Below are 27,041 nucleotides of genomic sequence, written 5' to 3'. Positions count from 1 at the left end.
TAGTGATAGTGAGCGTAGATGCGAGTGTACGGTCCGTACCACTACGTGTACGCATACGCGTGCAGAACCATAGTGATAGTGAGCGTAGATGCGAGTGTACGGTCCGTACCACAACGAGTACGCATACGCGTGCAGACCCATAGTGAGAGGGCCGTACACTCGCATGTACGCTCACTATCACTATGGTTCTGCACGCGTATGCGTACTCGTTGTGGTACGGACCGTACAAATGCCTGTACGCTCACTATCACTATGGTTCTGCACGCGTATGCGTACTCGTTGTGGTACGGACCGTACAAATGCCTGTACGCTCACTATCACTATGGGTCTGCACGCGTATGCGTACTCGTTGTGGTACGGACCGTACAAATGCCTGTACGCTCACTATCACTATGGGTCTGTGTACCCGTAGTGATAGTGAGCGTACATGCGAGTGTACGGTCCGTACCACTACGTGTACGCATACGCGTGCAGAACCATAGTGATAGTGAGCGTACAGGCATTTGTACGGTCCGTACCACAACGAGTACGCATACGCGTGCAGACCCATAGTGAGAGGGCCGTACACTCGCATGTACGCTCACTATCACTATGGGTCTGCACGCGTATGCGTACTCGTTGTGGTACGGACCGTACAAATGCCTGTACGCTCGCCATCACGATGGGTACACATACGGCAGCACTCCCACAGTGATTGGGGAACATACACAGGCCCTCTTAGCAGCAGTACGCCGGTTTGTACACATCACTGTGGTGATAGTCGACACACAGGTAGGAATAGGGCGGACATACTTGTCCATGGATGGACATACTTGTCCAGGAATGGACATCAAGGCATCGTCTGTGCATTACTACATGTGTGGGGCACAGGTGTGACAGGCTGTGATGTGGAACATGCCTCCTGAGTGGAGGAGGCACCAGATGTATGATGAGATGTGTACAGGTGTACTGTGTGAGGGTGCAATGTGTGCCAGGCATGCCCTTGACTCCTTTGACATGTGTGCATGTCGTACTGCGCACTTGGGGTGAGCGTCACTGGCATGGCACGGACACCAACACACGGAAGTGTCCCATGATGGCCGGTACAGGGGTCATGAAACCTGACTTGTCACTACCCACAGTGCACAATGTGACTATGTCATTTATGTGTCCGGGATTTACATCAGGTTGATGTTGTAGCACCCTCAAAAGCTGCAGCCGTTGCAGCAACCAACATGTGTCTGTGTGTAGATTATCATTGCACACTGTTCCGCACACCATGCCACATGTGGTATCTGATGTGAGGTGCACATGTATGCATGGGACACGGAGTAGCGTGACAAGGCCATGTCAGCATCCTCACAAGGAATGTGTGGTGAGTCATGACATGTGCACCTTCATGGCAAGGTGTGTGGGCAGGCCTAGTGTAATGTCATGTGACCTGTGGCTCCGGTGTTCCGCTACCAGTCTCTACAATCGGCATCCTACTTCTGCTGATGTGTGGGTGTATGTCACTCCTGTCTTGCGTCGGGCTGTTCACTTGCACTGGGACACAGCTATTCCCATGGCGTGGCATGGGGAGGTTCTCAATCACCGTGTGTGGCTGGGTCTTGGAAGGAGTGTCACCTTGCATCCATACGTGTCCTGGGCATGTAGCACATGCCTGACTCCCTATGTGGCATGTGTGTATTGGCAGATTTACATGTGCTCAGTAGACATGCGTTGTTCTCGTAGTGCACTCACTCTTCCTTGTCACTTCCAAATTACTGCAGAGCGCCTCCTGTTGCCCGAAGAATTCCAGACTTGGCCACCATGCAGGAGAATGACAGGATCCGGCTCTACCGCTTCACCCAACCGTTGATTCTGGAGCTGACGGCGAGACTGGCACCACACCTGCAACCGCAGCACAGGTATCCTACGGCACTGACACCCCAGCTGAAGGTAATGGCTGCCCTACATTTCCTTGCCACGGGTACCTTCCAATATACCATAGCTCATGTTGGTGGCATGTCCCAGAGCATGTTCAGCGGTGTGCTGCATGATTTCTTGGAGGCCATGTTGATTCACCTGGATGACTTCATCAAGTTCCCAACCCCTGAACAGATGACTGAGGTCAAACGTGGTTTCTATGCCCTGGGAGGGATGCCCCATGTCATTGGGTCCATAGATGGGACACATGTAGGTTTGGTACCACCACACGCACGGGAGGTGGCGTACCGCAATCGGAAGCACTACCACTCCATCAATGCCCTTGTGGTGTGTCTGTCCAACATGGTGATTTCACATGTCTGTGCTCGTTTTCCAGGATCAGCACACGATGCCTACATCATGAGGCGTAGCGGGATGCCTGATATGATGATGCAGCTGCGCAACGAACGTGCATGTGTTGTTGGTGGGTACAGTCTGTCTGTCCTGTATTCTGTTTGGCCGAGCAGCACTACCGCTTCGCCTGTTCTAACGATATCCATGTGCTTTCCATTTAGGGGACGCTGGCTATCCCAACATGCCTTGGCTGCTGACACCTCTCCGCAACCCCATCACGCCGGCCCAGCTCCGCTACAACACCGCCCATGGCCGGACAAGGCGAGTGATAGAGAGGACGTTTGGCATGCTGAAGAGCCGATTCCGGTGCCTCCACAAGACCGGCGGCGCACTCCCATATGCCCCGGCGAAGGTCTGCAAGATCTTCATGGTCTGCTGCATGCTGCACAACATGGCAGTTGAAAGAGCTGTGCCCCTCATCCTGGATCAAGATGACGAGGACCATCCACCCGTGGAGGACGAAGGGCTTGGCAATGGGGCTAGTGATGTGGAGGATGTGGAGCCACAAGAGGACATCCGGACTCGGCTCATACGCGACTTCTTTGCTTAGTGGTGAGTACCAGGGTCTGAGTGTGCACGCATTGGTCCCCGTGTGGCATGCGTTGTGATGTGTGTCTCCACCTGCATGTATGGCACGTGGGTCAGAGGTGTGTGTGGGTGTGTCACTGGAGTGATGGTGGCAGTGATGGTAGTTTTTCCCCAGACATAATTGTGACCTAGCATGTTGTCATACATACATGTGTCGAGTACATGCACATGCAAGTGGCTGTGCTTCTTGTGGCTGACTTCTTGTGTGTCTCTCTTCCCCAGGTACCTGCGCATGCCGTTTGCTGGTTGCATTGTTGTGGCACTGCTATTCCTCATGGACATGGCATCGTGGGCTGACTCAGCGTTACAGGCACGGACACGTTTGGAAGTCTCCATGGGGTAAGGGATGCATCTGGGGTGTATTGGGTGTGGCAGTTGTTCACGATGTGTGCACACTGCCCCGGTCGGGGTTTGGGTCCTCTGCAGACATGTGGCATCCCCATGGGACACGACATGCAGCTGGGTACACCTGAATAGATGGGCTGCCTGGTTGTCAGTCATCAGTGATGGGATGGTGGATTGTGATGAAGGCATCAATGTGTGTGACACTGCCCTCGGACACATACGGTTAACATTGTCTTGACATGGCGTGGGACTTCCACATCAGCGGATGTATGGTGTATGGCAGGCTCTCCGTGAGCAGCTGTGGGTATTTAGCTATTATCCGACACTTGTGTGCCAGTTCCATGGCTATCACGCATTTGTGCTGCAGAAGGGGGGTGCCAGTGTTGGAGCCACATGTTACTCCACATGATGTGTTCATGTGTACTTCAAGTTGCCTCTGCAATCCCAAACACATGACTATTAAAGGTGTCCCTATGCCTCCAAGGTGCCTCTTCTCAGTCAATGCTGGTGTGTTGGCACGGTGCATCCTGCATGTCTGGCATGGTATTCCCTGATTGTGGCTATGTGTCAATGTGTCGAGTGGCAAGATGCAAGCTGTGTGTGTGTGCTGAGACTGTGTAATGGGCATGATGTCCATGACTGTGTGGGTATTGTGACATGTGCCACCCCCATGCATCCAACGTTGTCCATGACCCCATTCTCTGCATCCACCGGACTCAAGCTTGCAGGACATGGTTCTGCCACCTGTCTACACGTACCTGGGTGCCCCCCAGGACACGGGCCAGGATCCCTGACCTCTGCGCATGACTGTTGCTGTACTCAATGTGTCTGTCAGCACGGTTGTTCGGCCACCCCCTCAGCTGGTTCTGACCATCACGGGTGTGTATGGTGCTCCATGTCTGTCTTGCCTAGAAAACTGTGACCCATGTGTCCTGTGCCAGACTCAGACCCCAGGGTGTGGATGGTTGAAGTGAACAGATGACTCAGGCATGTTTAGACTGTACAAGACACATGTTAGGTAATAATGCAGGCATCTACTCTTAATAGTGTGATTTATTATTGGGGGGGGGGCCAAGTGAGGGCCTTTCCGGGATTAGGGAATCCAAAGTTCAGTAGGGGAGTTGGTGTCCTTGCCATTGGAAATCCTCAGAGTCCATGCCACAGTCTTTGTCAACATTGGTCAGCCAGTGACCAGCAGGGCCATGTGGCAGAGAATGTCTCTTGATGCTGTGATGCTGTTGCTCCAGTGGGCCAGGTGCCAGGCCAGGTGTCCTGGGAGATGGTGATGTAGCAGCCACCCTCACGGTCCTTTCCGTGGACGACCCGGCATCCTGCGGGGAACCTCAGCAGCAGGCCGTGACGACGTCTGGGATGCTCCGTCGGATGTTTCCTCCTCCTCCTCATGATCCCTCCCTGTGGGTGGTGATGTTCTCCGCCTTCTGGCACAGGGAGGGTCGGCCATGGTGTCGGCCATCCGACGGAGTTCAGCGTGAATCCCCTGGGACGCCGTCACTTGCTCAGCCTGTCTGTCCTCCATCCTCCGTTGGTGTAGCTGTAGACAGGCTATTAGCTCCGCATGTTGCTGGGCCTGCTGGACCTTGATCCCCTCGAGGACGGACACAACCTGGGCCATGCCCGTGGTGTCCTGCCGGTATGAGTCCAGGATGTTACGGACATGGGAAAATACCGGATCCCCAGCCAACTGGTCAGGCTCGCGCCTCTGCCGCTCTCCACTCCCACCACCCCTGCCCACTTGCGTCTGGCCTGCACTTGTGGGCACATGGGGTCTCCGGGACCCCTGAGGGGTGGCATTGGCGTTGTCGCCTGCCTCCTCCTGGGTGCCCGGGACACCGTGTCCCTCCTGGCGAGCCTGGCTGCATTGTGGTGTTGGGGCAGGGATCCTGGGTGTCTCCTGGGATGTGGCAGGAGTGGGGGTGGTGGTTGGCACGGTTGTACCTGACGCAGGTGCTGCAGGTGGTTGGACACCAGAGGGGCCAGGTCGGTCGGGGTCGTCCGCAGAGTGGTGAGAGTGGTCGCTGCCGGTGGGATCGGTCTCCTGCAGATCCGGGTCCTGTGAGTGTTCCCCCCCAGTGTTGGGGGGTGCAGCACGACGTTGACCTGTGTGTGAGAGAGACAATGTTACTTTTGATCCATGCAACATCCATGTTGCATCCGTTACAAAGTTGGCACATTTCCTCTTGGAATTAGGATCTGTCTTGCATTCCACTCACAGTGCACTTGTGCATGTGTGTGTCCCTTGGGCACCAATTTGGCCCCTTTAACTATGTGTGGCACAGTCTTACTTGCTGCGTCAAGTGTGACTGCAGTCAGCAGTGGAGTGTGCATGTGTGCCGAGCTATGCGTTTGCGCCTTCCTTGTAGCACTGTACATGTGCACATGGAGTGGATCCACACACTCATATGATGCAGGTGGCTGTCCTTGTGCTCGTGTACAGGTTGTAACATGGCCCTGCGTTTTGCCATGATGAAGAGGGGGGGTTCTGGCACTGGGCACACTTGTCTACATGCACGCAGTCCACCTGCTGACGAGCAGACATTCCCACACACCAAAGGACTGATTTGCTCTCCCTGTGTCTCCCTCCTTCTCTGTCCCCCTCTCCCTCCCTCTCTGTCCCCCTCTCCCTCCCTCTGTGTCCCCCTCTCCCTCCCTCTCTGTCCCCCTCTCCCTCCCTCTGTGTGTCAGCCTCCTCCCTCTGTCCATCTTCCTGTGTCTCCCTCCCTCTCAGTCCCCCTCTCCCTCCCTCTGTGTCCCCCTCTCCCTCCCTCTCTGTCCCCCTCTCCCTCCCTCTGTGTGTCAGCCTCCTCCCTCTGTCCATCTTCCTGTGTCTCCCTCCCTCTCAGTCCCCCTCTCCCTCCCTCTGTGTCCCCCTCTCCCTCCCTCTGTGTCCCCCTCTCCCTCCCTCTGTGTCCCCCTCTCCCTCCCTCTGTGTGTCAGCCTCCTCCCTCTGTCCATCTTCCTGTGTCTCCCTCCCTCTGTGTCCCCCTCTCCCTCCCTCTGTGTGTCAGCCTCCTCCCTCTGTCCATCTTCCTGTGTCTCCCTCCCTCTGTGTCCCCCTCTCCCTCCCTCTGTGTGTCAGCCTCCTCCCTCTGTCCATCTTCCTGTGTCTCCCTCCCTCTCTGTCCCCCTCTCCCTCCCTCTCTGTCCCCCTCTCCCTCCCTCTCTGTCCCCCTCTCCCTCCCTCTGTGTGTCAGCCTCCTCCCTCTGTCCATCTTCCTGTGTCCCCCTCCCTCTCTGTCCCCCTCTCCCTCCCTCTCTGTCCCCCTCTCCCTCCCTCTGTGTGTCAGCCTCCTCCCTCTGTCCATCTTCCTGTGTCTCCCTCCCTCTCAGTCCCCCTCTCCCTCCCTCTGTGTCCCCCTCTCCCTCCCTCTGTGTCCCCCTCTCCCTCCCTCTGTGTCCCCCTCTCCCTCCCTCTGTGTGTCAGCCTCCTCCCTCTGTCCATCTTCCTGTGTCTCCCTCCCTCTCTGTCCCCCTCTCCCTCCCTCTCTGTCCCCCTCTCCCTCCCTCTCTGTCCCCCTCTCCCTCCCTCTGTGTGTCAGCCTCCTCCCTCTGTCCATCTTCCTGTGTCCCCCTCCCTCTCTGTCCCCCTCTCCCTCCCTCTCTGTCCCCCTCTCCCTCCCTCTGTGTGTCAGCCTCCTCCCTCTGTCCATCTTCCTGTGTCTCCCTCCCTCTCAGTCCCCCTCTCCCTCCCTCTGTGTCCCCCTCTCCCTCCCTCTGTGTGTCAGCCTCCTCCCTCTGTCCATCTTCCTGTGTCTCCCTCCCTCTGTGTCCCCCTCTCCCTCCCTCTGTGTGTCAGCCTCCTCCCTCTGTCCATCTTCCTGTGTCTCCCTCCCTCTCTGTCCCCCTCTCCCTCCCTCTCTGTCCCCCTCTCCCTCCCTCTCTGTCCCCCTCTCCCTCCCTCTGTGTGTCAGCCTCCTCCCTCTGTCCATCTTCCTGTGTCTCCCTCCCTCTCAGTCCCCCTCTCCCTCCCTCTGTGTCCCCCTCTCCCTCCCTCCGTGTGTCACCCTCTGTCACCTTGGCCCAGCTTCCTGGGCACACACTGTTAGCAGATCTTTGAGTGGCCCTTGGCCTGTTGATGTGAGTTTGTTTCTGATCTCCAGGCACCCATTTTGTCTGCTGTGTGTCTGTGCGCTGCTGCTGTGGTGGTGTGTGCTGCCACTCTTTCACACTGTTGGCTGTTCATTAGCTGCTGGCATGTGCAAAACAGTGCCTTCACCCCCATGTGTTGATGCAAGGCATCCGCCATTTGCTGGCAAGTCATTCCTGTGTTGGGACACAGTGTTTGTCTGGCTGTGACCTAGGCCATATGGGCAGAGGGCATTGTTGTCTGCTTTGGAGTCGCACTATGTGATTCTTGGTGCCCACACTCCCGCCATCCGGGTTACCGTGTCATGTGTTGTTGTCTTCTGTGGCCTGTGACTTGACATTGTCCAGCTGGGTGCATGGGGCATGGTGGCAGCAGTGGCATGTGCCTGCTCATGGAGTGTGGTTGAGTAATGCGATGGCTTGTGGTGGTTGCGTGCCTGTTAGTAATTTTGTTTGTGGTTGCAGTTCCCCCCATGTGAGGTGCGTTGTTTGTGTACTCACCCGGGTCTCGGAGTCCTTCTACTCCTTCAACTGCCTCCACCGGCAGTATGGCCATCACCCTCTCCTCCCAGGGATGGTACTGTACGGGTCTGCGGGAGGGCCCTCCTCCGGTGGCGTTGGCCTGGTCGTGTTCCTCCTGTCTCTTGGCTCTGACCCTCCTCCGCAGATCGTACCACCTGTTCTGGCAATCCTGCTTGGTCCTCCTGGTGTCCGCAACAGCATTCACAGCATCGACGATGGTCTGCCACATGGCTGTTTTGGCTGCCTGGCTGGTGCTTCTGACCAATGTTCCAAAGATCTGTGGCTCGACTCTGAGGATTTGATCAACAAGGACCTCCAACTCTCGGTGACTGAACTTTGGATTCTTGGTAGTGGGCATGGTGAGGGGTGTGGGTGGGGATGGTGTGGGTGTGGGGGGTGTGTGGATGTTGGGGGGGGTGTGGATGGTTGTGTGTGTGTGTGAATGTGATGAGAGGGTGTTTGTGAGGGTGGTCGTGTGAAGGTGTGCAAGTGTAAGATGTGGTGTCGCTTGTAGTCTGGTTCTGTGGTGTCTGGCAGCAGTGGGTCTGTTGCAAAGGCTCATGGTTTGTGTGTGTGGGCCCTTTTTATTGGTCCATGGGTGGGTGTGGCAGTGTTTGAATTTTGGGTGGGTGTGTTATAAGGAGTGGTGGTGTATTGGGCCTCTGTTTGTTTTTGACAGTTGCAGGTCAGTGATTGTGTTATTTTAGTGGTTGTTGGCCATGTTTAGTGGCTGTGTGGCTTTCGAATGGTGTATTGTTGAGTTGTTTTGTTTTGTCCTTGTTGTGTACGTGCGTTTTGAGCGTGTGTACGGTGTGTACATGGGCCATTTGGTTGTACGATTTGGTCCTTGTGTGTGGCTTTGTACGACTCGTACATGCGGTTGTGATGTTGGGGCATGGGGTGCGCTCCGTACTTAGGAGGTTGTGTTGGGGGTGCGCCAGGAACGTACTGGGGTGGGGGTACGACTGGAACGTACTGGGGTGTTCATAGACGGTGGTACGACACGTACAGGGGTGGGGGGGTGTACATAGACGGTGGTACGACACGTACAGGGGTGGGGGGTGTACATTGACGGTGGTACGACACGTACAGGGGTGGGGGGGTGTACATTGACGGTGGTACGACACGTACTGGGGTGGGGGTACGACTGGAACGTACTGGGGTGTACATGGACGGTGGTACGACACGTACAGGGGTGGGGGGGTGTACATTGACGGTGGTACGACATGTACAGGGGTGGGGGGGTGTACATTGACGGTGGTACGACACGTACAGGGGTGGGGGGGTGTACATTGACGGTGGTACGACACGTACTGGGGTGGGGGTACGACTGGAACGTACTGGGGTGTACATGGACGGTGGTACGACACGTACAGGGGTGGGGGGGTGTACATTGACGGTGGTACGACACGTACAGGGGTGGGGGGGTGTACATTGACGGTGGTACGACACGTACAGGGGTGGGGGGGTGTACATTGACGGTGGTACGACACGTACTGGGGTGGGGGTACGACTGGAACGTACTGGGGTGTACATGGACGGTGGTACGACACGTACAGGGGTGGGGGGGTGTACATTGACGGTGGTACGACACGTACAGGGGTGGGGGGGTGTACATTGACGGTGGTACGACACGTACTGGGGTGGGGGTACGACTGGAACGTACTGGGGTGTACATGGACGGTGGTACGACACGTACAGGGGTGGGGGGGTGTACATAGACGGTGGTACGACACGTACAGGGGTGGGGGGTGTACATTGACGGTGGTACGACACGTACAGGGGTGGGGGGGTGTACATTGACGGTGGTACGACACGTACTGGGGTGGGGGTACGACTGGAACGTACTGGGGTGTACATGGACGGTGGTACGACACGTACAGGGGTGGGGGGGTGTACATTGACGGTGGTACGACACGTACAGGGGTGGGGGGGTGTACATTGACGGTGGTACGACACGTACTGGGGTGGGGGTACGACTGGAACGTACTGGGGTGTACATGGACGGTGGTACGACACGTACAGGGGTGGGGGGGTGTACATTGACGGTGGTACGACACGTACAGGGGTGGGGGGGTGTACATTGACGGTGGTACGACACGTACTGGGGTGGGGGTACGACTGGAACGTACTGGGGTGTACATGGACGGTGGTACGACACGTACAGGGGTGGGGGGGTGTACATTGACGGTGGTACGACACGTACAGGGGTGGGGGGGTGTACATTGACGGTGGTACGACACGTACTGGGGTGGGGGTACGACTGGAACGTACTGGGGTGTACATGGACGGTGGTACGACACGTACAGGGGTGGGGGGTGTACATTGACGGTGGTACGACACGTACAGGGGTGGGGGGGTGTACATTGACGGTGGTACGACACGTACTGGGGTGGGGGTACGACTGGAACGTACTGGGGTGTAGGTAGACGGGGCTGTGACACGTACTGGGGTGGGGGTGTGGCTCGAACGTACTGGGGTGTAGGTACACGGGGGGTACGACACGTACTGGGGTGGGGGTGCGACTGGAACGTACTGGGGTGTACATAGACGGTGGTACGACACGTACAGGGGTGGGGGGGTTTACATTGACGGTGGTACGACACGTACTGGGGTGGGGGTACGACTGGAACGTACTGGGGTGTACATAGACGGGTGGGGGTATACATATACGGGGGGTACGTGTCGGACGTACGGGGGCTGGGGGGAGTGTTGGGCGCGTATGCGGGCACATGTCTCCATGGTTGCTATTGGTGTTCGGTGCGGACGGTGTTTTTTCCATACGGTTGTAGGCTCGGACGCACGGGATGGATCGTGATTCCTCGGTCGGACTTGGATTTTTACGTTTGTAAGGTTAATCGTCCGAGGACGTGTCGGACACATTTTCCGACCCGAGGACGTGTGGGGAATGATTCCCGGTGCGGGTCGTATGGACTTTTTACCATGCGAATCGTGATTGCCAGTTCGTACGGCATTTGTACGATTCGTACGGTAAAAAGACCTGATACGAGTCGCACGGGGGAATTTTTTACCGGATCGTGATCGGCACCTCTGTTTGGGAACCCTGCAATACCATAGAATGCACTTTTGACTTTGGTTAGCGCACATGGGGCAGATTTATATCAGACTTGCGCCACTTTTACGCCACCGCTGCGTCACTTTTGTGACGCAGCGGCGGCGTAAACCCTGCGCCATGTTGCGCCCCATTTACATCGTGACGCATCTATGGAGATGCGTCACGGTGTAAAGCCCTGCGCCACATGAAACCTGCATCAGGTTTCATGTGGGCGTCTCTACTCAGGGGGGGCGTTCCGTCGCAGGAACGCCCCTGAAAAGTGACTCAGTGAAATCTATAAGATTTCACTGAGTCACTTTCCTAACGCTGATGCGTCAAAACCCTGCGCCTGCTTGAAGCAGGCGTAAGGCTGGACGCACCATGTTAGGATAGGGTAGGTTGGAACAGTGCTGGAGTTGCGTCGCGCTTGCGATGCAACTTCAGCACTGCGTCAACCTTACGCCGGCAGATGCGTCACGTATCTGCTTGTCCTTGCGCCACGATGCACCGCATTGTAAATGCGGCGCATCTGCGGTAGCGCAAGGGCAAACTTGCATCTTCCCTGGCGCATCCATGCTGATTTGCAGGGATGCGCCAGGGAACATACATCTGCCCCATGGAGTTTTAGGGAAGATGATGAAACACTGCATACATTTCAACATAGCACTGATTACTTGCTGCAATATTTTACTGAAGGTAGACTGAGAGAGTCCAGAAGCCATGGCAACAATTCCTTGAAAAGAACCAGTTGCACAGAAGTGCAACACTGACAAAAATGTAACCAGTGGTATGACAGCAGTTCTGATATTACTATTGGGTTCTAAATCACCACTTTATAAGGTCAAGTACGAATAATACTGTGTAAGAAGCAAATCTGTAAATCTTTAAAATGTGTTCATCTAACATTACATTGTGCCGATTTTGATGTGTGTGTTAACGTGGAGTAAAATCCATTTTTGGAGGCTGAAGTATTTCCCCCATAATCTGTATTTCCATTCTATTTTGTTCCTTAGAAAAGTGTCTTTACCTGCCCATTACTCCAAAAATATTGGAGGAAATTACATTTCCTCCACCGACAGTTTATCTCCAAAAATCTGAAGATCCTTCCATGGTTACCTCTGTTGTTGGTTTTTACCCCAAATGAGTTGTGAGACCCTTGCTTTGTGACGCACACCGCTATGCCAAAATGTAATAAATAGGAAAGTAACCAAAAAAGGCATTTTTGAAATACTTGTACTTTTGATGGAAATATATGTAATAGTTGTTTTCCTTTGATTTTCTCACACAGTTTAAATATTTGGGTGAAGTGTGCCGTCCAAGTAAAGATGAATGTGACCTGGCTGATTTCTGTGATGGAAAATCGGCTGCCTGCACGAGTGACCGTTTCCGAGCCAGTGGCTTCCCTTGTATGAACGGACAAGGATATTGTCATATGGGAAAGTGTCCTACGCTCAATTCCCAATGTGAAAACATATGGGGACTAGGTAAGAACCAAATCACACTAACTCATTAACATGTTAGTCAAATGAAAAAAAAGCTCTGTCACTTACCTGCGCCTAACCCTATAGCGACAGCGGTGAATTACCTAAGAGTCACTTTTACAAACTGCTCCGGCTTTAGAGTATCTGTATTCCATTGCATCAACGTGATTTCAATACAGTCACAATTGTACCTACAGAGGGATTGCTAGGATTTCTGTTATTGGTAATTGTAAGATAAGCATATACAGAAACGTTTTAAGGCATGGGCAAAGTGGGCTTTGGCCATGTGCCCAGCCGTTCAGGAAGCACCATGAAAGAGCCAGCTCTGTTCTGCAGAGAGTCTTGCCCTGATGACCTTGAATAATTCCTAAGCAGTTTGTTTTAAATATTATTTTCCTTTAACTTATTATTAATGTGGGTGATGTCTGAGAGTCTATCATAGTCATTTTGCCGAGAAATGTTGTGTTTATGTTTCATGCATCATCCATAAAAAAACATTTTTTACTTAAAAACAGAACATGATATATGAGAAATGGGAATTTGTCATAGAGATTATTTACGGGAATTTTAGTGACCCACTGCTCCGTTATTGACAACACACATCCCTATCCCTGAATATTAGATGTAAACATATTTAGAATATGGATGAGTGTGCCAGTGCACGGTCAGTGACCTGGGCAAAGAGGGCATGAAAAACCTGAAATTGGATCATAAAATCAAAGTTGTTCCACAAAGGGGCCCCCAAAAAATGTTTGGCCCAGGGCCCCCAAAATCCTTAAGATGTCCCTGAGTACATAGAATAATAACTGATGATGCCAATAGATCTGGCTTATGAATCAAAGTGCCTCTTGTGCCACTAAGGATTTAGGCACTCAATAGGTCATCATACATGTACTCTGTCACTCATCTTTGCACTTGTGCATCCATTCATCCATTTGCTCACTCTTTCTCGCTTGCATATTCATGCACAAGCACAATAAAAAACAAAAATAAATCAATTGAATATGCACAAAAATTAAAAGAATGCAAGTAGAATAAAGAAAGCCTGCTCCTTGCTAAACTCTAGTCATATGCTTGCAAATACAAAACTAAACATAGTAGCTGATGTCCTTCTTACAGAAGTGTTGTAAATAGTCTGTCATTATTTTAAAGTCCCAGGATGGCCGCACAATTTAAAACCAGCATGTGTGCCATCTTCCAATTGTAAACAATATGATACACTATAGACAGCAGTATTTTATCATGGTCTCATGGTTTGGAGGAAGTGGCCACGTGGGATGTGGCGCACTGTAGATTAAATTAGGTGCAAGCAAGCGACCGGTTAGCACTGCCATGAGAGCTGTAGTATCATCTTAAGTATTATTAAAATAAAAAGAGTAGAATCAAAGAAATGAAAGGGGAAGTGTAAAATGAGAAAGTCGAAAATAAATGGCCAACCAGCCTTGACCCTGAAGGACACTCGTTTTAAAGAGGTTGTACACTTATGATTAGAAAATGCTGTCACAAACAGAGCCAATAAGAGGGAACTGAACCATTACCCCTTGGAGACAGGGGCGTAACACAGGCCCCGCACCCCCTGCAGTGCGGGGGGGCCCCCAAGCTCCAGGGGGCCCCCTCAGCATTGCACTTCGGCCGGGGAGCTCTTGATAAAGTCCAGAGGGGGCATCTCCACATAGCTTGCAGGGGGGCCCCCTCAAATATCGTTACGCCACTGCTTGGAGAACGTTGTGCCTTACGCTTCTACCTCGCCTATGGTGGTTGAGTGGTCAGAGTCTGGATGTTGGTTATTATGGAAATCATGTAGCATAGCGTCCCAGTTGGCATCAACTGGGATTTTGTGGAGTCCTAGGGTGTCTTCCTTGTTCCGTACATTGCTTTCAGCTTGTGTCCATACCGATAGCAATCCCCTCCAGGCTATCGTGAGGAGGGTTCGGATGAATTCCATCACCTGGAAATTATGCGCTTGCCCATCAGTAACCCAAATCTATGCATCAAGAGGTGACCCTCTGCCCTTTTCTTCTGCATGTGTGTGCTATGGCTTGTCCAATGCATGCCGATAATTGGGCCATTACGTGTGACAGTAAGTGGCAAGGGATGGGCATGCCCACAGCATGTGAAGGAGATCAGCATCCAGCAAATGACATCTGGTACAGTGGGCATCAGCTAGGCTACAATATCTATTTATTTTCACTGTGGTTAGATAGGCTTTTTTAATTATGCAATACTGGATGAGGCAGAAGCGGGCACTCTGGGGAATGAGGGTTGGACTTTCCAATATGGCAGCCCATTCTTAATCAGTGCATGGGTGATTCAGGTTACTGTCCCAGTGATGCCTTAGGGGCACGAGAGACTGTTCCATGTGATTGTGCAGAGAGTCTGTGAACCACTTTGTGAGATGTCTTCCCGTTCCCATGACATTAGGTTTTGGACAGTGAAATCTGTTGGAAATTCCTTTGATACGTCTCCCCATGTGGATCTCAACGTTATCATCAATGAGTTGTGTAAAATGAACTACTCCTGTGGCAATCTGTCTTCTTCTACCAGTGAGTCATTGGGTGCTAAGGGGCAATCATGGTAAGGATCCCCCAGGGTGTGTAGACCTGTCTCTAGCCAAGCGGAAAGTTTCACATGAAGAGTGACCTCACCACCTGTAGGCATACCCAGCGGGCGTAGTGCAGGTGTATATGGGATGGTTTATCATGTGAGGTATAGACTGCAATTAAAACCTTTATGTGCAACTTCCAGAAGCAATGAGTACGGTGACTTCCCATGACTACAGGGGAAGAAAAGTCAAAGGATCGACAAAAGAGACCAGGCTGGTGATAAAGCAGCTGTGTCTTGAAGTTGTAAACCAACCGAATCATTTGGCCACCCTGTGAAGCTATGAGGCAAGGTAATACTCTTCCATAGGCGGAACAGCAAGCCTGCCTTGATCAGTAGGTTAATTGCAACTCAGAGAGTGCTACCCCACAATGGGACCCCCTCCAAATGAATTCTCTCATGGTGCACTCAAAGGAGTAAAAGGGAGGCGGCAGAATATATAATGGCAGACTAGTAAAAAAATAATGTAGCCACGGTAGGACAATCATTTTGAGCAGGGCTATGCGACCCATAACAGACAGTGGCAGGGTGCGCCAAAACAGCACCTGGGATCTAATAGTGATTATTACCCTCATCAGTTTTTCCTCTAGCAAGTCTGTTGGTTGATGGTACACCCTGATTCCCACGTACCGGGAAGCAATGGGCTTCCACTTTACTGGAACATCATTAAGGATAAAAAAAGGATCTAGATGCAATGGGGTAAAAGGATACTAGCAGGACTTCATAAAGTTGACCTTTAGATGGGAAATAGCATCAAAATCATTGAGGGTCCAGACCAATGTGTTAGGTGCCACCCACATATCTCCAATATATAGAAGCAGGTTGTCAGCAAATAGTGAGATTGTATGAGCTCCGTCTCCCAGTGGGATGCCTCATTCAGCACCGCTCGCTCAGATAGCCATGGCAAGCAGCTCAATGGCAAAAGAAAACAGCAAGGGGGATAGTGGGAAAGCCCTGAAGGGTGCCCCGCTTATTGGGATAGAGTTCAAAATGTAAGTGCAGGTCTTAACTCTGGTTGACGGCAAAGTGTACAGTAACTGGTCTGGAGGAGAAAGCGCACCCGATACCATAGCATGGCAGTGCATCAAACAGGAACCCAACTTCATGTGTATCGAAGGCCTTCTTGGGGTCAAGAACCAGGCACCCCAAGTGAGGCCATCTATGCGCAAAGAATTTAGAGACCCAGAAGAAGAGTTGTAGATTGAGCAACGTGCTACAGGCCAGCACAAACCCATTCTGATCGATGTGGGCCAGGGACGAGACTATGGGTGTTAGGTAGTCTGCTAGCACTCTGGCCAAGATCTTTTAATCAGTGTTGAACAGTGCCAGTGGCCGGTAGGAACCCAGGGTGGGGGGATTCTCTTACTGGCTTGGGCAAGGAAATGAGCAAGGCCTTGTTCAAGGATCTCAGAAGGAAATAGACGATAGGGGTGCTTCATAGAGGGTATGTAGTTGGGCGCCAGTACAGGAGCAAACGCATAGGGTTTGTAATATTCAGCTTGCAAGCCATTCAGTCCTGGGGACTTGCCTGTATGTAGAGCTCAAATAGCTTCCCCGATTTCAAAGACCTTAATAGGCTTCTGCAGTTTTGTGCGCTGTTCAGTTGTGATGGTGGTGATGGAGCAAGGTTTCGTAGAAAAAGAAACTTGCTTGTATGCAATCCTCTCAAATAACCTATAACATTGTATCCAACCTTTTTCTGAATACTAATTTTGCACCAACATTCTACATATTGTATCCAGGGGATGCTTTCCTATGTGCTTCACTAATGAATAGCCCGAGTGTCCTAAAATGGCCGCCAAAAAAACACGGGAACTCTTCTGCGAATGCGTGTACTACTTACTATGACGTCTTCTGTCACTTATGGGGAAATCTTTGCAGCTGCGCAATAGGCCTTAATATGACTGCTTTAAAGTAACGCACTAACGCACATGCTGTGCAGAAACTAACCTATGCAAGTTCTACTAAGGTATTAATGCAAAAGATTTATTAAGTAAATGGGGTTAGAGTAGAAGTAAGTGGTATACAGTGAATTAATTTAAGTTTGTATTCTAACGTGTTCTTCTCTGACTTTATTAATAGTTCATATTTGGGCCTTGGAGGGTGACCGCGTCTCTCTTTCCTTGTGGCTTCTACGCATTGCGCAACGTCTGCTTGTCCTAAACAACAGAAGTTTTTGACTGACTGCCAAACCCTAGGCCCAAGAATGACATGGGAAGAACAACTCTTGACCCTACGAGAGGAAGAAGACGCAACATTGTATTACAGACTTATCGATCCACACATGAAATGCTAGTGGGAATAAAGCTTGTGGGTATTAAAATTAAGGGACGGGAGTTAGACGATAGACTAAAGAAAAATATTTCACTTAGTATGGTGTGATGTCCTCCCCCCACTGTTTCACCCAATCAAATTGTGGGTGCACATGGAATTGAAACATTTGGGGGTGGATCATACATTTGAATTGTTATAATAGAGGTAAGTTTTTGATATTTAGACACACTTGATGCTGAGATGCTGATGCAATGCTGAGATGCTGGCCGATTTTGCTGCAATCTGACCGAAGGATCCAACACTAGGGAGATTTGCGGAACAACCGAGGAGGCACATCTAGGAAGGGGTCCAGACGAGCCCGAGCCGAAGAGAGTAGCACCAGAGAGGGGTGTAACGCTGGTGTTACACTAGAAGAGGTCACCTTCCCTGTCCTGAACCTGTATCCTTGACACTCCGATGTCAGGGTCCTCACACCATTCTAGGTAAATATAACTGTAGGGTTAATACTCTGTGCCTGCTCTCTATTCTTTCTCTCCTCAGGTACTGTCATTACAAGAATTTAATTGATGCAACTGATTATAAGCTAACGATTCTATTTTTTCCTGATGGAGACTTCTGGTATATCCATGTGTATTCTGATTTGACTCACACAATTATTAATTCAGATAAACTTTTAAAACTCCTTCTGAGTCTGTGGTTCTTAAAATAAAGTTAAATGCATTATTGTACTTTCCTCCATATTCTAATCTACTACTAGATCTTTTGAATGTTTATTTACTCAGGAGACAGTAATGGTAAGAATACTGGTGTAAAGGTTTCCTAGGGTAAATAAAATTGATGACCAGTGGATATTTGCCAGCTTATTGTGTGTATGAACGCATATGGACCCAAATGAGTGTTGTGTGTATGAATGTGTTGAGCTGGTAAACTCTGCTGCATCAGTTGTACTTGGTAACAGGGGATGGTTAGTATAGTTAGTTAGGTGAGGATTGTATTTGAAATTTTGAATTATTGATTTATGTTTTAACCAAAACTCGTTATGTATTGTTTTATGTTGTCTGGAAATTCCCGGGAATATTAAATAGCGGGTGGTGAATGGAAGCCACACTGCAGTGAGGTTATTGGTCTGGATCGAGAAAGTGCTGAAAGTTATGCAGGGCTGGAAGCACTAAGTTAGGGAATAACTTCTTGTATGTTAGTGAGAATAATTGGTAGCGAGGAGTTCCCTGGTGAAAGTTTGATATTATATCACCTAAAAAGGAGTAGCAGGTTCTCTGAGGCTTGTGTGAAGACTGAAGCGGAAAGTTTTTACTCGTAGCGTGTGAAGAGTAAATGGAAGGGTTTTAGTCACAGTGAAAGAAATCTTACTATTCTTTGAATTAGTGGGTGAGACACAATAGCGAATGTTTATACGTTGTTAATTAATGAAATTATGTGAAAATGTTGTGAGAAAATAAGTTTTCGCATTACCTTGTAAAGGAGGGGTCAGTTGCGAGTGCTGCACTGACATCACTGAGAGCTGCGCTGGGATTGGTTGAAACAGTGGGCGTGTAGTGATGCGAAATTTGTAAAGGAGGGGTCAGTTGTAAGGAGTGATACTGATGTCACAGAAAAGCTGCGCAAGCATTGGCTGAGCAAGTGAGCAGAGTAAAAGCTGATTGGTCCTCAGACAAGAAAACGCGCTGGTATTGGAGAATTTTAGAATTAAAGCAAGCGTCTGATTGGTTGACAAAATAGAAATCCCAAGAATAATAATAGATAGTGGAGTTTGTATGTACGATCCAACTTTAACAGGGACTCGACCAGATAGAAGATTTATAGGGTTTGCTTACGAGCAGTACCTTAACAAGCACAAGCACGCAATGTACGGAGAAAAGAAAAAAATGACATTTATGCAAAAGGTTAAGAATTATTTCAAAAAAGACAAACCCATTAAGAGTAGAGTGGGGATTATCATTCCTCCTCCAAATACGCCTGCATCATACATGATGGTGGAGAGAGGCTATCATACCTGTGTATGGTTAGAAAATTGGGTAGAATGGAATATTAGCATTTCCTGAGTGTGGAAGTTTTAATGGAAGAATATTATACAATTTAAGAACACGGATGAATGAGTTAGAACCCAGACCTAGATTGACTCAATTTGAGGCTTTAGAAGAATGGGAAATGGAAGCCTTTGAACATGATAGACCCCGAAGCAACAGGACCTTAAGCAAATATTACCCAAAATTTCCCCGAGAGACTAGTGATAGTGAAATGAAACAATGGAGACAGGCCATGGTGGCAGAAAGTTTATATCCTGTGTTAACATCAGAAGAGCAGATGGGAGGTAAATGTACAGTGAAGACTAATCGCTTAACCATGATAGATAGCGGAGAAACAGAAGAAGGATATTTAGAGGACGTATTGATGAAAATTCCTCCACCCTATAATGATTGATTTAATAGAATGACCCCTAGTGCCCCGATGATAGGTACACCTTTGGTTCCCCCAGATAGTACATGACACCACAGACAGGGTACTTCAAGAAAAGGAAAAGGAAGCAATAAATAAAAACAGAGACAAATTGATTCAGAGAATAGCTCAGATAAACGCACATCCTGAAGCATTGACCATACCAGTGACAATAGGTCCGGTAGTTCCATTGTATGGAGAAACATCAAACTGTCCTAAAGTTCCTGTAATGCCTACCCCCAGCATAGAACCTAGAAAAGAAAAGATAATAATAGATGATCAAGCAAGTGAATGTGAATAGGGAATATCATTGATGGATTTGCCCATAGTAGAGCTGATGATGAAAACTCCAAAAATAAATTTACCCAGTTGTTCAAAGGAGTTTAGACTAGAAACCTCAAAAGGAACTAGAAGTGCCACCATAGTAACCCCAGAAGATATAGAGAGATGGTCTCAAGAAATAGAGAAACCAAAGTCTCAGACAAAAATATTAGACATTTTCAAATTGAGAGTAGAATTGGAAGAAATGGTTGCTGGAAATGTGGGTCTAGACATTAAACACATACAGCGAGGAAGAATTACTGTTTATTTGTAGAATCATTACACGGAATACAAAGGCATTCCATGAGAAACTGACAAATGTGGCATTGGAAATGGGAATTGATATAGGGAAATCAAAGGTGTTGCAGAAACCATACAGAGCAGAATTTTCTGATAAGGATTTGGAAAACATGAATGTGTCTGGAAGAAAGTTGCAAATCAGGGAATTGTTATTTCAGTTGCAAAAGTGGGGAGATCTTGAAAGATGGAAAGTTAGATGGGCAAAGAAAAAGGAAGAAGTACAGGTAAATTGGACAACATCTGAATATGCTTTGAGAGAAACAGAAAGGGCTGAAAGGTTGTATCCAATGAGAGAAGTACCCAAAGGGGAATACGTACATGTGCCATGGAATAGACAGGATATTTTGTCATTTACAAATGATTTCCCAAAATTGAGAGAGAAACCAGTGGATTGGTACAGACAAGTTGAGAGGTTTGTGAAAGTTTCAAAGGTTTTCTTAAAGGATTTGGATGGTCTGTTTGACATAGTGGTACCTGCAGATTTGTGGACAGAGTGTAAAATTACTGTAGATTGGCCAAGTGAGGAGTATCCAAGAGATTCAAAGACAGGAGCTCCGTCAGAAGATGTAATGAAAAAATATCATCAAGTAAAAACGGTCCTAAAGAGTTAAATTCCTCCGAAGGACACTGATTGGGTAAAAATAGACAGAACAACCCAAGAAAATAATGAGTCTGTACATGCCTACTACGAATGTCTTTTACATGTGTTCAAACAGTATAGTGGGTTTGAAAGCTTAGAGAACAAAGACATTACTCATTTTGTGTACCGATTTGTGTCTGGGATGAGATTGGATATATCTCAAATGATTAAGCAGCATATGCTGTGTTGGCAATCGAAGCCCATCGATGAGATTTTAAAATATGCTAAATATTTTGGGGACAAAATAGATAACAAGTGAAAAGCCCTAGAAGAAATATTAATGTGGGCTCAAGTAAAATAAGCGGAGCAACATTTGCTCCAATTGAATAAACAGTCAGAAAATCAACAAGGTCAAGGTGACAATAATGGGGGAAAACCTTGGGGAAGGTTGCATCAGGAAGAGGCAAAGAAAAAGTTTCCCTGCCATGGGTGCGGGAAGTTGGGGCATTGGAAGAACGAGTGTAAAGCTATACAAGTTAATAATACCCCGAATCAAAATTTTAATCCACAGACGCAGAATGAGGTGTTAATGTGTCATCAGCAACAGGGTATAGATCTTCAGAGTCAATTGCCACCTGCTCCTAAATCAAATTTTGTGAGTCAAGCCAAGTACAATGTGGACGCCGGATTTCCAGAAGGAAGTGGTAAGACAATTTTTGTAACATCACAGTTTCTTTTGCAGGACCCACTAATTGATTATGATCAGGAATGACGGTGCCTAAGGGGGGAGGAAGGGGAGTGCGTACTTGGCGCATCCCTACCGGTAGATCAGTCAGGTCCATACATAGAAGACAAAGTGGAAGGAAATGATATTATTATTATTATTATTATGGAGTTTTGTAGAGCGCATGGTTACGCACCCCGGCGTGTCCCCGCGCTAAGAGGAGAAGCAAAAAGGCGAGCCGTGCAAGAGATCATACCAGTGCGGTGCGGAACAGATGTGTTTTTAGTGCTTTACGAAAACTGATTTCTGAGGATTCAAGGCGCAGCTCCAACGGGAGTAGGTTCCATTTTTTTGCCGCCAGAAATCTGAAGGATCTTCCTCCCATTCTAGCTTTTCGAACTTTGGGGATGGTGACCAGTCCAGTGCCCGAGGATCTGAGCGACCGCTCAGGTCTGTAGGGAGTAATGAGATTACAGAGAGGAGTGGGTGCCTTACACATAATGATGCGGTGGCATAGGCATAGTGCCTTAAAGATAATCCGTTCCCTGACGGGTAGCCAGTGGAGGGATTTTAAGGCCACTTTAGATGATGTTCTTCTTGGAAGCCTCAATACCAAACGGGCAGTAGCGTTCTGAAGAACCTGGAGACGGTTAAGGCATTTTGCTGTCACACCCAGATACAAAAGATTTGAATAATCGAGTCTGGATGTGACCAAGGCATGAACAAGAGTCTGCCTAGCACTAACTGGGAGTAAGTCGAGAGTCTTCCTAAGACTCTTAAGCATGCCGAAGCAGATTCCGACCACCCGATTAATCTGGGCCGTGAAGGAAAGTTTGCTGTCAAACACCACTCCCAGATTTTTTGCCTGCTGACAAGGTATAGGGGTAAGTCCTAGGCAGTCCGGCCACCATGCCGATGACCACACATTAGGTGCACCTCCTATCACGAGCACTTCAGTTTTTGACCCATTCAACTTCAGGCAGTTGTTAGACATCCAGGATGCAAGCTCCTGCATGCAGGCACTGAAGCTGGATGCAGCGGCGTCAGGAGCTCGTGACAGTGAGATGACCAGCTGTGTGTCATCGGCATATGACACTAGTTGGAGATCGTGTCTTTCCACAATAGTGGCAACAGGGGAAACATAAAAGTTAAACAGGGTGGGGCTAAGGGCCGAGCCCTGAGGAACCCCTTGGTTGAGAGAGAACATGCGAGAGTAATGTTCTCCCTGTCTAACCTGAAAACTCCTGTCAGTAAGAAAAGACTGAATCCACATAAGTGCCGAACCAGTGATACCTCCTTTGTTAAGACACTGTAGCAAGGTGAAGTGTGCTACAGTGTCAAAGGCCGCACTAAGGTCAAGTAGTATAAGGGCCATAGTGTGCCCCTCATCAACCCCTTTCCTAATGGTCTCAGTGGCCAAAAGTAACGCAGACTCAGTAGAGTGACGGGCCCGAAAGCCGAACTGAGTAGCGTGAAGCAGGTTGGCTTTGTCCACAAAAGCCATAAGTTGGAGATTGGCCACCTTTTCAGCCACTTTAGCCATATAGGGTAGGAGTGAAATGGGTCGGAGATTATCCAGCCTGTCCCAACTAAGGTTGGGTTTCTTTTGGATCGGAAGTACCACAGCCTGTTTCCAGCTTTGAGGTACGCTGCCGAAGCCAAAAGAAAGGTCCAAAACCTGTCGGATGTAAGGTTCAAGGATCTCAATACTCCCTGCCAGAAGCTTAGGAGATGCCGGGTCCCGTGGGGATCCTGACGTAATTGATCGACATAACCGCTGAAGCTCTTTCGAGGAAGGAACAAGAAAGTTAGTCAAGCTGTTGGTTCCTACATCGACTGCTTTACTCTCCCTGAAAGCTGTTCCATTTGTTTTTCCTCCCGAGAAGGTGGAATAGATGGTGGCCACTTTGTCCGAAAAGAAGGCAGCGATGCGATTGCATGAATCTTCCGAGACCAGTAACGGGTCAGTCGAAGAGCCACAAACGGCAATCTCTTTATACATTTTAAAAAGCTCTTTAGTGTAGTTATTGGCTTCAGCTATTCTGCCAGAGAAATAGTTGGTTTTGGCACGCCTAATTTGGGTGTGGTATTCTCTACGTTTAGCGATATATTTCTGTTTTGCTTGATCCAAATAAGCCAGTCTCCACTGTCTTTCCAGTTGTTTACAATCAGCTTTCATCAGACGTAGTTCTTTAGTATACCATGGGGCGGATTTCTGACATCTGCTAAGCGGATTCTTATAGCATAGCGAAGCAATATCATCTAGGGCCTTGTTTATACGAGCTTCTAGTTTCTGTGATGCAGATGTAGCATCCACACCTCCTGGATTCCCATCCTTGGTAAGAGCAATGTCAAACTTGGCTTTAGAAAAAGCAGTCCATTTGTGACTCATATATTTAGAGTTAGTGCTCTTATAGTTATGGCTAGGAGGGATGCTTAGTGTAAAGGGCACCAGAAAGTGGTCGGACCAAGAGAGTGGAACGGGGGGGTGAATTTCAATTTCTTTCCAGTTCATAAAAATCGGATCCAATAAATGTCCTTTTTGATGGGTAGGGGTTTCAGATTTAATCTCTAATTGAAGAGATTGTAGTTGCTGACTGAGATCAGTAGCTCCTTTGTCCAGTGGGTCCTCCCAGTGGATATTAAGATCGCCTAGGAGCATAAATTTGTCTCTGCGTAGAGCTGTCTCAGTCAGACTCTCAATAAGGCTATTAGAGAAATGAGTAAAAGGGCCTGGAGGACGATAAATCAAAAGGCCCTTCAATACGTTTCCATCATTAACCTTAATGGAAAAAGCACCCGCTTCACTGTCGGCAATGTTCAGTGGTTCAAGCTGGCAGTATAGCGGATTTTTGTAAACTATGGCTATTCCGCCGCCTCTGCCCACCGTTCTATCTAAGCGTGACATGGCGTAGCCAATAGGTAGAGACGCCACTATGTCAGGCTCAGAATCAGAATCAAGCCAGGTTTCAGTAAGGAATAATAAATCCAACTTATGGTCTATGAGTAGCTCATAGATGTCAAGACTATGTTTTCGCAATGACCTAGTGTTAAGTAATCCGCATAGGAGCCTTCTATTCATAATCTTACACGCAGGGTCGATGCGCCAGTTGTATTGACACTTTTTGCATATGGAAGTACCTTCTGCCTTAAGACTGTGAAGACAAGCTTTATCGACAGGCCGGCAGAGGGCATGGAGTTGCTGGGCGCTCCAGCAGATAGCAGGGCTTTTTTGGACAGGGGTTATGGCCCCTGTCCCCGGCCGGCCGCGGACGGGCGCAGACGGGCTTGCCTTTGGCGCGCCTTCGGCGCGCCAGCGGCGCGTCCGCTGCGCGGTCGCGGGGGCATCGTCCTAAATAGGATCTCGCTAGAAAGCCTAGAGCGCTACCCTCGCTGCTCCCAAGATGGCGGCTCTGTGTGAGCAACCGGGACTCACGAACTGTGCAAGAATGCTCTGAGCAGCTTAAAAGTGCAAAATAGCAGAGAAGAGTTTGTAGCAACAGGTAGGGTAACAATTTAATTTTAAAAACAGTAAATTGTAAAAACAATGCTAGATAGCCTCACAACGTCGCGCAATCACACTAAACACCCGGCTCAAACCTCAGGTGTCCTCTAGCGCGGTCGCGAGAGCAGTGACCTAAATAGGATCTCGCTAGAAAGCCTAGAGCGCTACCCTCGCTGCTCCCAAGATGGCGGCTCTGTGTGAGCAACCGGGACTCACGAACTGTGCAAGAATGCTCTGAGCAGCTTAAAAGTGCAAAATAGCAGAGAAGAGTTTGTAGCAACAGGTAGGGTAACAATTTAATTTTAAAAACAGTAAATTGTAAAAACAATGCTAGATAGCCTCACAACGTCGCGCAATCACACTAAACACCCGGCTCAAACCTCAGGTGTCCTCTAGCGCGGTCGCGAGAGCAGCGACCTAAATAGGATCTCGCTAGAAAGCCTAGAGCGCTACCCTCGCTGCTCCCAAGATGGCGGCTCTGTGTGAGCAACCGGGACTCACGAACTGTGCAAGAATGCTCTGAGCAGCTTAAAAGTGCAAAATAGCAGAGAAGAGTTTGTAGCAACAGGTAGGGTAACAATTTAATTTTAAAAACAGTAAATTGTAAAAACAATGCTAGATAGCCTCACAACGTCGCGCAATCACACTAAACACACTAAACACCCGGCTCAAACCTCAGGTGTCCCACCTTATCACTTTTCTGTTGGACACTGGTGCTACCAGGTCTACCGTGAGAACGGCAGACATTCCTAACCTGCCCCTCTCAGGAGAAGACATCCAAGTTGTAGGTGTTTCAAACAAACGGATTAGAACCCCGATCACAGAACCAATAGAGGTGCAAATTGGAAATTTTAAAGAAATGCATACATTTGTGGTCTGTGACTCAAGCCCTGGAAATCTGCTTGGAAGGGACTTACTGTGCAAAATGAATTGCACCTTGTTTTGCACACCGGATGGTGTTGCAATACAAACCCCAGATGAAGATGGAGTTTACAAGTTCATGTTAGCTAAACAGGGAACAGAAGTGAATGACTTATATTCGATGATGACACAAAATGAATTACCTGCAGAAGTCAAACTGACTGTAAATGCAGAAATATGGGATTTTACTGGAAAAGAAATAGGATTAATGGCAAATGTAGATCCCATAAAAGTGACAGTGAAAGAAGGTGCTGTTTATCCAAATACCCCACAATACAAAATGAGTCCAGAAGTAAAAGCAGGTGTTGCAGCAGAGATAGAGCGATTGGTCGAACTAGGTATCCTGAAAGAAATAATGAGTAGCCCTTGTGACTCACCTATAATTGGCATTAGGAAATCTAATGGAAAATATAGGGTGGTTCAATATCTTAGGAAGATTAACAAGATGGTTGTACCATGCTGCCCAGCAGTGCCTAATCCAGCTGTGATTCTTTATCAGATACCATGGAAAGCAGGATGGTTTACAGTAATCGATTTATGTCATGCATTCTTTTCTATTCCATTGCATCCAGATAGCAAGTTTTTATTTTCATTTAAATTTGAAGAGCATGTTTACGTGTGGAATCGTGTGCCTCAAGGGTACACAGAAAGTTCTCCAATTTTTGATCAGATTCTCAAAAGAAGTCTCGAATCTCTTGTGTTGCCCAGAGAATCAATCCTGGTGCAGTATGTTGACGACTTATTGGTGGCATCAAATACACGGGATGACTGTGTTGCTGATTCACTGCTAAATCATTTGGCAAAAGGTGGACATAAAGTGTCCCCTGAAAAACTCTAGTTTTGTAAGAACTCAGTCAAATACTTATGACATCAAATAGAAAGAGGAATTAGAAGAGTGACCTCTGAAAGAATCAGAATATTAAGACAAATGCAGTTACCACGAACCCAAAAAGAAATAAAAATGT

The 27,041-nt window shown here is 48.8% G+C and overlaps 1 protein-coding gene across 1 annotated transcript in view; it reads left to right on the top strand.

Moving 5' to 3' along the window:
* Positions 1-27,041, top strand: part of LOC146784501 (zinc metalloproteinase-disintegrin-like VLAIP-B) — a 3,966,015-nt gene that overhangs the window by 2,806,806 nt on the left and 1,132,168 nt on the right. The window contains exon 14 of the mRNA XM_085632966.1: positions 12,204-12,399. Coding sequence (XP_085489092.1) covers positions 12,204-12,399 — 196 coding nt within the window. The remainder of the gene's footprint in view (positions 1-12,203; positions 12,400-27,041) is intronic.

This window comes from Triturus cristatus, chromosome 11 (assembly GCF_964204655.1).
Source record: "Triturus cristatus chromosome 11, aTriCri1.1, whole genome shotgun sequence".
NCBI classification, from domain to species: Eukaryota; Metazoa; Chordata; class Amphibia; order Caudata; family Salamandridae; genus Triturus; species Triturus cristatus.
This window is presented reverse-complemented; position numbering and strand designations above follow the sequence as displayed.